The 12,780-nt window shown below is 32.2% G+C and overlaps 1 protein-coding gene across 1 annotated transcript; it reads left to right on the top strand.

The window, feature by feature from the left end:
• Window positions 1-760: 760 nt before the first annotated feature.
• On the top strand, window positions 761-11,013 carry LOC142617617 (3-hydroxyisobutyryl-CoA hydrolase 1-like). The gene is made up of 14 exons (XM_075790532.1): window positions 761-830; window positions 2,232-2,312; window positions 3,623-3,691; window positions 4,225-4,288; window positions 4,433-4,512; window positions 4,649-4,732; window positions 6,151-6,235; window positions 7,129-7,214; window positions 7,734-7,855; window positions 8,716-8,776; window positions 8,944-9,042; window positions 10,322-10,423; window positions 10,504-10,545; window positions 10,668-11,013. The coding sequence occupies exons 1-14, from the start codon at window positions 792-794 to the stop codon at window positions 10,803-10,805; spliced, it is 1,152 nt and encodes a 383-aa protein (XP_075646647.1). The 5' UTR covers window positions 761-791; the 3' UTR covers window positions 10,806-11,013.
• The last annotated feature ends 1,767 nt before the right edge of the window (window positions 11,014-12,780 follow it).

The raw sequence follows: 12,780 nt of genomic DNA, 5'->3' as shown, positions 1-12,780 counted from the left end.
AGTATAGCATCTGTTATGCCAATCTCTAGAGCAAACTCCAGTGCACGGATAGTTGCAAAAAAGGCCATCCAAATTATTATTTTTTTTGCCACAATCAGCCAAGCTTGAGAATTTAGTAAAAAAGGATCAATCAAAGGAATTTAAATCATGAAATGGGTACCGAAGGAATTTATATTTTAAGGAAAAAAAAACTATGATTTTAAAAGTTTTAAAAACTATGATTTACGTTTGAATAAAATATTTTAAAAACCATATATTTTATTTATAGGTGCTATGTATCATAGACGTCCTTACTTCTTAGTAAGACAATTGTTTAATTTGTTTTCCACAATTTTTTTAAAAATCCCTATTGGTTTTGAGGGCGATTATTTTATTTGGTGAAAAAAGAAAAAAGAAGAGTATACATCGGCATTCAATTCAATTCCAACAGTGAAATTTTTTGTGATGCATGATGTGTGATTTTGTAATATATGTCGGCATTCGATGCTGGCTGTGGTGTACGTGTACTTTTGCATGTTTCCTTACGTGTTTTTGTACCTACTTTTGCAAGTTACGTGCCTGTGTTCTATTCTTAGTGTGATTTGTCATCACTTTTTTTTTTTTTTTTTGAGAAACAAACATACACTCACATAAGAGAGAGAAAAATGAGTTATAACACAAAGGCACACTACAACTTCACTCAAAAGTCATGATAATTTTTTCAAGTTTTTATAAAGAGTACCAATGTACCAGGCAACTCACAATTCCCTTAGTGGAGAGAGAGAGAGAGAGAGAGAGAGAGAGAGAGAGGCATGGATTCCCTGAATTCTACTAAACCCGACGACCACCAGGTAGTCTCTCCAACCAGAGTCTTGCTTCACTTATCAATCTTATCTATTAATATTTGTTTCACACTTTCTTCATAACCAAACAGAGTATTAATTGTTTCATGTCATTTCTTTTATAATTTTTTACTAGAGGTGGCAATGTGGCACACACATATATATTATAATACAATAAATGATTTTTTTTTTTTTAATTTGCAAGGATAGTATAGTTGCATTGATTTTTTTTATTTATATTTTTTGAGGAATTCATGAAATAGTATGATGTAGTTTCGTATAATTTAATTTTAAAAAAAAAATTAGTTAATTGGATTGAAATTGCTTGATTTATGATTAAAAAAAAAACTAATATGAATACAAGTGTGTATTAACATGTTTGTTTCGATGATAAAGTTTTATAGAAAATGAGTCATTTTTCAAAATATGTTTTCTATAAAACTATTTCTTTTTTTTTTTCTTTTTCTTTTTTTAATGTTTGATATCAACTCTTTTCAACTTTAAAAGAGTTGACAAACAATGTCCTAACTTCTCTTGTTTAGCTTGCTGTGAGATAAAATTGTTTTTTAAAAAAATTTAGTGGAAAACAATTTCTAAAAATAAGTCATACTTTTTATGTTAACCAAAGACAATTTTCCTTTGACTCATTTTTTATGATGCTATCAAATATTGAAAAATAAAAAAAATAATCTTTATACAAGATTTTCCATTGAAGCAAACAAAGGACAAAAAGTTTAGCTACAATATCTTTACAGAAGATAACCAGAGGAATGACAAAATTTAGCTACAATATTAAGGAAAGACAAAGTTTAGCTATAGAAATTGGTTGAAGCTTTAAGTTACAACCTTACTCAATATTTTTAATTGTGAGTGAATTTGACAAACTATAAGCTATGTCATCAATAAATTGTTTAAATTGCAAGTTTTTGTAGTTTAAAATTATGCATAAAATATAAGCTTATAGATCATAGAGTAAATAATATTTGATTGACACAAAATTTGATATGTATATTAAGAACGTAAAGGACATGCAATTCAACGCTTGAATTTTCAAAATATGTAGTAATGTTTATTTTACTAAGTGAGGCTATAGTCTTAAGCTACAACTAATTTTGTAGTTAGACTTTGTTTGCCTATGAATTATCATTAGCAAAACTATGCAAATAAGCTACTTAAAATAAGCAATTCCAAAACAGGCATATTATTTGGATGCTTGAATAAATTACCTTTAAATTTGCAATAATGGCAAGAATTATCATTAGCAGAAGAACTAAGAAGATCGTGGCCAATTTATGCAGTGGAGACGTCGTAAAGTGCATTGTGTTTGGTCGTTTTCAATTACTTATATATATATATATATATATATATATATATATATATATATATATATATTCCTTTCTTGTTTGACAGATTTTGGTTGAAGAGAAGTTGTCTGCAAGAATATTGACATTGAATAGACCTAAGCAACTGAATGCCCTTTTATTTCAAATGGTATCACACCTAACTTATTGAATACTTTTGATGTGTTTTCTTGCAATCTCTTTTATATTATACTACCACGTAATGGTATCAAATGCCTCAGTTATCTTATGTTTTAAATTGATATATATATATATATATATATATATATATATATATATATATAAATGAAATCAAATGAAATGCGATGGCAGGGTGCAAAGCTATGTCTCTGCTATATGTGGTGTTGTTCCTTTGTTTTAAAATGGTTGGACTCGATAATCTATTAAGTATGATTTCTGTAATATGGATGATTTTGTATTTCTAGTCCTTTAAGAGGATCAACCTTATTCTGTTTCTTTGTTCTTTTAAATATGCATGCCCTTAATTTTGTTACATTTTGTAATGTCAATCACAATTTTACTTGGGGAATTTTTGCCATTTCCAAATCTTGTTATGTGGTTTCTTGCATTCCATTTACCGGTCATGATATTCTGCTTTGTGTAAGATAATGTTATACATGTTGAGGATAATACACAAAGTAATCAAGAAAGAGCAATGTGAATACAAAAGACAAACAAAAAAATAGATAACTTTGAGGTACAAAATTGTTATCCTTAGACAACATTTGCTATTACACTATTGTTGCTAAAGAGTTATCACAAATTTTTCTCCTAAATACAACCAAATTTGTTGGGTTCTACAAATAGTAATTTTGGAGAATACCAACAAGATTTCTTTTGTTTCTTAGAAACTAATTTTGGGATAGAAATGAATTAGTTATCGAGTGAACATAAATCACTATTTATACACGTAGGGTTATAATCCTTTAAAAGGCATGAATGAAGAGTTTAAATGTTTCAAAAAATTGTTCACAAGACTTAAAACCTTCTTTAACGTTCAAAACAGTTACTAGAAAAATTCTGCAAAAATTCAATTTTTATGAGTCTCGAAAGATCAAGAGGAATTGCGCATCAATCAAAGGTTCTTCTCAATTGGTCGAACAGGAATCGAACATCAATCAAGAGAGGCAAAAACTCTAGATCAAATTTCTTGTTCATTTCATTCAATCAAGAAAAATCTTGATTGATCGAAAATTCCTGGACTTGGATTTTCACATAGAAAATTCTAGAACTTGAAGTTTCATTTTATCTTCTTTATAAATCAATACTCTCTAAATTTAAATATCATTATTACAACCTATCCATGTAAATTCCTATATATACAACAATGCATACTTATATCTATTTTGCAATACTTATGCATGCATGTTATAGTGCAAATGAAGTAACCAATTTGCTATAACATTTTATCTGGAACTTGTGTTTAATGCAAAATTCTAGATTTCTCGGCTATTGGAGCTTTTCATTGCATATGAGGAGGATTCTAATGTGAAGTTGGTAATTGTCAAGGTATGTCCATTCTTAAGAGACAATCTTCATATCTTACCTTCAAATTGCATTGGAAATAAATCAAAAAGAAAGTCATATCTTTCTGACACTTTATTTTTGCTGATCCTTGCAAATGAATGTGTGGGAACATGGCAGTGGATATTACATTTAATTTTCTTAATTCAGGTAGTGCTAATGAATCATTGTGATTGTTGTTTTGTTATGCAAGTTGTAAGGATTTTGTTGTAAAATTAACCCTTAGTTATTTATGTTGGTTCTAAATAAAAAGCCAGTTTTGTGGTGATGGCGGAAGTTATTTTATTTTGGCTAAATAAAACAGATTATCTTATATAATCCTCTAAAAAAAAGCAACCTTCTTAAGGTTGTTTACCTTCATCTAGTTCAATTGTAAATTTACTTGTGCATATATGATAGATAGGCATTTTAATTTGTTTAACTAAAGTTTATAAGTAAAGAATTGGGCATGTTTTCGATTGTTTCAGCCTTGCAGAGAATGCAAACTGATTGCATGTCCTCTGTGGTCATTTTTTTAGGAAAAGGGAAGAGCATTTTGTGCTGGAGGTGATGTTGCAGCACTGAATCGGGATGTTAATGAAGGTATAGGCTCTTTTTATTACTTATTGGACCACCCTCACTGGTCCTCAACATCTAGATTATTCATGACCTACCACCACAGTAAGATTCAGCTGCTGATGTGGAGTCTTTCAGTCATCTCTTCTTTACAATATTTTTATGTATTAGGTACCTGGAGGTTAGGTGCAAAATTTATTTGTATGCAGTACACCTTAAATTACATTTTGGCAACAAATCGTAAACCCCAGGTGACCACGTTCACCATGAATAGTAAATTTTCATTATCTTTTATTTATATTGACTTTTGACAGTGGAGGCATTCTTGGTCAAGTTAGTTTAATGAATATATTCTTTCTTACTATTAGCATACAAATATTGTTGAAGGTTTCAATCCTTAATGGAATTGTCATGGGAGGTGGGGCAGGGGCTTCAATACATGGTAGATTCCGGGTTGCAACAGAAAATTCGGTATTTATCTCTATTTATCTCCAGTTTTAAGTCATACAGAATTTTACTTTCTCCTAGTAGGTGATTATGAATTACACACTTCCCAGAGATTTTATACAGTAGTAATGTATTTCCATTATTTTATCCCATTCAATAGATGATGGTTAGTTTGAATGTCCAAAGCAGGGAATTGAATATGGTTGTTTATCTCATGGTTCACTACTCTCTCCCCCCACCCATTTTATTTTAATTGTTGCAAATGTTCTTCTTTAATTAATATGTATAGTTGCAGGTACTATATATAGTTGCTAAATTCAGCTAGGAACTTTGTAATTCAACTGGTACCTCTCAGTGCTTCTAATGGAGACATTTTGGGTTCAAATAAAAATGAAAAAAGATGCTAAACTTAATTTGTGACAACCCTTCTTATTTTTGTTTTTTGGGTCCTAAAATAATCTTAATGCTTCCTGTATCAATAAGAAAAGAAGAAGTATAAGAAGAATTGTACTGTCAAACCTGATCAAGCAAAAAATGTTGATGCTGTCCACTATCATCACTTGTGTTTTGAACTCCTTAAAAGGTTCTTAAATTTGGTTTTAGGTTGCTCCTCTTTGGTCTGCGTACGCTAAATTGCCGTGTCCTAATGCAACTCCAGGCACTTGGGGCTAGCCATTCTATACCATATTTATGTGCGAGAAGTTGTCAGATGATGCTCAAGTTCAAATGGTCCATAAATGACTTAGCCTTTCCTTTGGCAGTGGCAATTAGAATTTCTTCTCGTTTTGCAGATGAGAATTTTAAATGCATTGGCAATTATGGTGCATGTGTTCCATATGAATACATGAGTTGTATTGAGTTTATAATGAAATGACCAATTGTTGTAGCTTCATCTTTGCTATGACTTAATTTTCTGTTTTTCTTCCCCCCCCCCCCCCCATTTTTTTTATACAAAATAGAATTTCTACTCTAGTCTAATCTAAGTGTATATATGTGTGAAACTCCGTCCTGAAAGCTTGAACCCCGATCCCTGCCCCCCACACCCCACAAGTATTTATACTTGTAGAGTGACCACTATACCAAGGGTGTGCGATGGTTCCCTTTTTTTTCTTCAATGCTATATTATTCATTTGTCATAAAGTGGTATGTAATTTTGGTTCCATATGGATACATGAGATGTATTTACATATAAAAAGAAGGATTGAACAGCTCTCCTTTTTTTTTTTTCTTTTTTTTTTAAGCAGTATTGTTTTAATTTAGTAGTTCTAGTTTTTTTGAGTTTGATCATAACAGCACTAAAGCACCAAATCACATCATAACTCCAAAAAAAGTGTGCTAGGCAATGTTAGTACTAAGCGACTTCCTGGGATGGGAAGTCCTAGTATTACACTTAGATCTAGGTTTCTTGGTTAACATGCATTTTGATAGTGGACTCGTTGCAGGTCTTTGCAATGCCAGAAATAGCTTTGGGACTCTTCCCAGATGTGGGTGCCTCCTATTTCATGTCAAGACTTCCTGGATTCTTTGGTAATGGCAATTACATCATTGACCTATATAGTAACTCTTTGGATAACAAATCTTTCCTAAAAAGGGGGTGAAGTTCATTTTCTTCTGCAGTTTGTAGGAGTCTGGTTGGTATATTTCTTTAGCACTTTAATTTTCTTAAGTTTATTCAATTCTATTTTTAGGTCTTATGTATACGACTGACTAATACTATTGCAAACTAGCAGTATTGGTGAGAGTATTATATGTGCTTGTTATCATGATATGGGACATGTGACCGATAGAGGTGCATAATCTGTAGGTTGGGAGAGTCATGGGATTAAGGTGTCAGTTTGTAAAGCACAAGCTATCAATTCCTAGCACATAAATGAAAAAAAAAAAAAAAAAAACAGTGACCAAAGTAGTTAAGAATAAACCAAATCTTAGAATGAACCATGGTTCAACAGAAAACAAACCATAATTGGTGTTGGTTCTTTGTACCATGCAATTAATCTACTAGAAACTTATGTTTTATTATTTCTTCAACAATTATGAATAGATTACAAGGTATTTTGACTTGCAATTTTGTCTCTGTCACCAATGATTTCTACTAGTGCTTTTGTATTTCTTGAATTTCCCTTGCGCTAACTTATATATGGTGGTCTCTCTGCTCAAAGAAAATCTCTACTGTCTGTTCTACTCCACATTTATTTCTTATAAGATTTTTTATGTTTTTTTTATTTGTTCATATTTTTAGATTTATTTGTTACATAGAAGTTGGAATTATAACAATTCTATGTTTCTTTGTTCCAAAGCTTAAAAGTGTTCAGAAGTGGTCTTCTCTTTTTTTGCATTTTTTTGTTATTATAATGGTCTTTGTTGGTAACTCCCCTCCCATTTCCCATCTTCTACTTGTTATAATTTCAAATCTTTGGCAGGAGAATATCTTGGTCTTACAGGCACTAGGTTGGATGGTGCTGAAATGCTTGTATGTGGGCTTGCAACTCACTTTGTCCCCTCTGAGGTAGTATTACATTCTACTTTAATTATTTGATTTTAGGCATAGTGCTCAAAATTCTAATGAAGGAAAAAGATACATCTTGTGTGGTTGATGAATAGTTGGAAGCAGTAACATGCATAAGCATGATATTAGTGCACATTATGAATTATTGTATATTTTTCGAAAGACCTTTTTTTTTTTCCATTCCCTACTTGGTTTAAACTGAAAGGCAAAGTAGTGGAGTAGACAGGATCATTTGATTTGAAGAAAGAGGGAAATTATGGTAAAAACAGAAATTGAAAGGAGGAATTAATTAGGTAGTTCAATAGTACAAATTAGACCATTAGACCAACACTTGGGGTTAAGTCTACGATATACTTGCAATCCCTACTTTCTATTTATGATATTTTTCTAAAATATTTATCCTCATGCCATTAAGATGAAATGCCATGCATGGCCATCATTACTTGCCAAATTTTTTTTTTTAAATTTTTGTAATACATTGCCATTTGAATTCCTTATGTGTTTTTAATTATTGGCCAGAGATTGTCTTTGTTGGAAGAAGCACTGTGCAAGGTAGATTCAAGTGATCCAGCCATAATCTCCGCAGTTATTAATGAGTACTCAAAGCAACCTCACATGAAAGAGAAAAGTGCATATCACAGGTCATTTTTGCATTCATAATTATAAAGATTACACTTCTTGTTCTAATTAAACGGCCTCTATGTATGCCAGGGATTTTTAATACTTATGACGTCAAGGATTATCAATCATGAAATAAACTTCTCTCAGTGAATGCACATATGAAAAAGCTCTGTTAGTTTATTAGCTAGCTGTATGCATCATCGTAACATACAATGATAAATGAACCTAATGGACAGATGAGCTACTTTTATGGTCTGATGGCAAAGATCCTTTTAGATAACCCAGGTTTCACTCTCTAGAGGTACCAAACTACATAGCAGTGGTCTCAATTTCAACTACATGAATAAAGCCCAAACTAAATAGCAGTACTCTTAATTTCACTCATATGAGTAACTCTAAGAAATCTTTTGCTATAGATGTAGAGTGACATTCATATATTGTTATAGATGATACCACTCCTAGGAATTAGTATAGCCCTTATGGTTGGAACCCCATTTACATCCCAAATCAATTGGTGTCTTGGCTTAATGATAAAAATCAATCATTATAGAGTAGACCATCGGGTTAAAATGCTAACCTATCTTAAAAAAGAAAAAGAAAAAAAAGAAAAAGAAAAGCAAAGCCATTTATTATGGACCAAAAGAAGGAAGAAGAGAGAGGCCTTATAATGGCGTATTTTGTTGGATACTGTACATGATGTCCTAGTGCTAGAAGGTTCTATCAGAGTTGATTTTGTATTAAATAACTAATGTTTTCATTTTCTGAAATGCAAACCTATCTGTCTGTCATCCAAGATCCTCAAATATATATTTTTATATATTTTTTTTAATCTTTTCTCAATAAACTCAATAGCTTTTTTTTCACTGTCACTTGGCTACAGATTGAATGTCATTGATAGGTGCTTTTCTCAAAGAACAGTGGAAGAAATTATATCTGCCCTTGTAAGTTCAATGATATTGAATTTTATCCATGATAAAAATATTAATTTGTTGTCCTCCTTGTCAGATGTCTTCAAAAAGTTTGCTAGTGCTTTGAGTAATATTCTTTTATTTTTGGTGTTTACATGTTTACCACTTATCTGACCATGATCTTGTGCTGGCAATTTTAGGAGAGAGAGGCCTTGAATAAGAAGGATGATTGGATCTCTGAAACAATCCAATCACTAAAGAGAGCATCACCAACAAGCCTTAAAATTTCTCTGAGATCGGTAAGGGAGCAGCAAGCCTTAATACTGCCATTCCAGTCAGCATTTAATTGCTTAAGACTGATTGACTTGTGGTTAAGATATTCATGACATCTTCTGTTGAAATTTAGCTCTGTAGGATTTTCGTTATGTGCTCTAATCATGTGAGGCTACAGAAATCTCTTTTTCTTTCTTTAGCAGAAGTATCATTTCTTCCAGTTTCTGAGGGTTAGAAATTCAATTTCCAGAATTATAAACTGGTAAAAGTGGTTGACAGCTTAAAACAGTGTCCTTTTTTAGGGCAATTTTATAATGAGCTCTAAGGTTTAAGACAAGTGATAAGTGCAACAAGAACCTATATAAAGTTATCAAAAAGGGGATATGGTGGCATCTATTTTCTATTGGACACTAAAATGTTTGAAGTGCCGATGTCAGATGCAACATTGACTCTTGTTAGCAAGTGTTATGCTTTCAATGACCAGCCGTTAAACATCTCTTAATAACCTAAGGAATGAACAGAATTGAATGCTCAAATAAATTAGGTGTTTTCTTTTCTCTCTAGAACAATCAATTAAAAAAATAGATAAGGCTTCATTTCTGAGTAATGGGTATGAAATTGGTTTGATGCCTACATACACATCTGCACCCAGCACATGCTACTCTGTCCTTCTGAATTGTGACATAGGTTGGTACTGGTCCATCGGGAATCAGGTTGTGCTTTGGCCATTGGAGAACAGTTGAGTTAAACATTTTTAGCCACTGCAGAGCCGATTGTGGTAGAATTTGAAGGAGCATCCAAAAATGTCTAGAGAATTAAGTTGGATCCAAAGAAAGAGAATGTCCTACTATTATTATTCTCTCTTTTGTTTCAAAGGCCAATATGAGTTATCTCTTGATCAAAAATAAATAATGCCCTTGTACTTTCTGGCTTCCTTTTTTCATAAAGGGCATAGAACAGATTTTTTTATAAGCATGGTGAATTTCCCTTTTTTTGTTGCTATATATATGTGAAGTCATAGTTGTAATAGTAATACAAATTTTTTTTTTTTCAATATGTGCAAGAAGCATATCATTTGAGGTATGAAGATGAATGTGGGGATTGTGTGTCACTTAGGATTTTAGCTTGACTTGGTTATCTGACATATGATCCCCTCTGTTCTATAAATACCACCATAATAGAAATATGATATTTAGTTCCCTCAATAAATTTATAACTAAAGACAAAACTAAGCAGCCATTCAATTTGTCTAAATCTTTTGAGATTGTTTTTACTTTTTAACGATTTTTCTCCTCTTGCAAACAGATTAGAGAGGGACGGCTCCAAGGTGTTGGTCAATGTCTTATTCATGAGTATAGAATTGCTTGTCATGCCTTGCAAGGAAAACTCAGCAAGGATTTCTTTGAGGTTTCACCTTACTCAAATATTTATCTTCTCCTAATTTCTTCTTTTGACGATTATTTTAAGACTTCCCCTTTTTACTGTAGGGCGTTAGAGCTATACTATTGGATAAAGATAAGAACCCAAAGGTAGACATGCATTTTTTCTATATCTTTGCCATTTAGATTTTTCAGTCTCAATGATTTTCATAAATATAGATTTCTGTTGGTTTATTTTTCTTATTTCATCTTTGGCTTCCTATCTCTCCCAGTGGGAGCCCTCTAAATTGGAGCTTGTTAGTGACGATATGGTTGACTCATACTTCTCTATGATGGATGATGAAGGCTGGGAAGATCTAAAGCTCCCTGCGAGATCTAATTTGCCTGCATATGCCATTGCAAAGCTTTAATGCATGAAGGTGAAAAATGGGGAAATTGTTGCACTTTTTAAATTATAATAAAAGGGATATCAACACATTGTGTGGAGACATATATGACCACAATGATATTCTCATTATCTTTGTGCTATTAGTCGATCCTTGTTAAAGGGTGCCAATTTTAGCTGATGTTATTATTATAGTATATAGAACACAAATTTCCAGCGTATGCTTCAAATTATTTTCTCTAGTAATCTTTGCAAGAACAGGAACCATCTTTGACATGATGGAAATGACCCCTTGACTCTTACTTTTTGTTTGTAAATCTTGGAAATAAGTATAAATGCAAAATGACAGTTTGAGCAGACCCTGAGGTTCTTTAGAATAAGATTCTTGGCCCCTGGTTATGTTTTCAACAAACCATAACAAATTTCCAGTCTTTCACTTCTTTATGTTCGTCAATACGTCTGAAGTTTCTGCAACATCGCTAATCAGTTCAACTTTTGAGTCATTTGATTTAGCATCAAGTAAATTTATGTAGTTTTTGGATGAGAATGATGTTTGACCAGGAATAAATGAGAACTCCATTTATGACAATTGAGTTGCAACCCGGTGTATTTCGAAGACATTTTTTGTGCATAAGTTTTCTCACTCTTTTTACTTCTTCCCACTTTCATAGAAGTTCGAAAGAAAAACATAGACTCCATCATTTTCTGGTTCAAGATTTAGCGAGAGTCTGGCTGCTTCCTATCCTAAATTGATTTTAATAAACAATCTGCTGCATTAAGCACAACCCCCCAAATTGCTCCATTTGGTTCCATGGGCATTTTTTTTTTATATAAATAAAATCTAATGCTCCTCTAAAAGTCCTATAAAAGATCAATCATAGTGCTCCAACTTAGGGCTTATTCCATATTTAGCCCATTGAAATTTTGTCTACTTTCTTGAATCACTTATCACCCTAGCACAGCTAAAAGCCAATAATAGTAAAAATAGTATAATACTCCAATGAAGCTGATATCATATGGCTAAATGCATGTCCTTATCATCAAATGGAATTGAGCCAAAGCCTCCTCACCAAGGCCATGAAGAGCAAGTACTTGGATCATATCATTCCAAGAGACAACATCTTTTGGATATGTTGTCAAATACTCCAAGAGCAATGTCTATATCTCTCCGTTTAGAGTACATTTCAACTAGTGAATTCTTCAAACTTGTAGAAGGCTCTACTCTAACCATCTTGATATATTCATGGATCCAACTCCCCAAATCTAAATCACCAAGTTGGGCACAATGTGCTGCCAAAATGTCGATATGATGCTTATTTGAAAACAATGTAGATATGAGTGCATGTGTGTATGTGGAAACTGTGCATCTATCCCTCCAACAAGGGATAAAAGTAGATGGAAATATAGATCTATACCTCCACAAGGGATAGAAAAATATGTGAATGCGAGAAACTTACATTAAAAAAACAATGCTATTGAGTATGCAGGAATTTACATCAAGAAAGGGAGCTCACTACGTGAGAATTTACACTAGTTGGAACTACTTGCTATGAGAGAAAATGTAAATGCCACTTGATTAAATTTACACCACTGTCACCCATGCATGATAATCTATACAAAAAAAGACCAACCAAAGGAATTTACGGCATGAAAAAGGTGCTTAAGAGCATTCACATCATATTTCGGCAAGTCAACCTCAAAAAAACACACATCAGTTTATATATCCATTATGTAAAATGTTATAATGCTTGTGTAAATATACTTAAGCATAGTAGTTTATGCAAAAAAAATTTCTTTGCATTTTGCGATTGTGAAGGAAGAGAATGAAAGGCATTGCTGTGTGGAGAGAGACAAGCAATTAAAAAAATAGAGAAAAATCGACATTTTAATTTTTTAGAATACTAAGTATTTTAAAACATGTACAGAGGGAGAGGGAAAATGTCTTAAAAAATAATAATAGTATATATCCAAAATGACCTAAATAATCATATTTGAGTATT

The sequence above is a fragment of the Castanea sativa genome, chromosome 11 (assembly GCF_040712315.1).
Source record: "Castanea sativa cultivar Marrone di Chiusa Pesio chromosome 11, ASM4071231v1".
Lineage (NCBI taxonomy): Eukaryota > Viridiplantae > Streptophyta > Magnoliopsida > Fagales > Fagaceae > Castanea > Castanea sativa.
This window is presented reverse-complemented; position numbering and strand designations above follow the sequence as displayed.

Excerpts from the sequence above, each read along its gene's own strand:
- LOC142617617 (XM_075790532.1), top strand. The coding sequence starts at position 792 with ATGGATTCCCTGAATTCTACTAAACCCGACGACCACCAG. Across the intron at positions 2,313-3,622 it reads ATGCCCTTTTATTTCAAATG|ATTTCTCGGCTATTGGAGCT; the intron begins GTATCACACCTA and ends GCAAAATTCTAG. Across the intron at positions 6,236-7,128 it reads AAGACTTCCTGGATTCTTTG|GAGAATATCTTGGTCTTACA; the intron begins GTAATGGCAATT and ends AATCTTTGGCAG.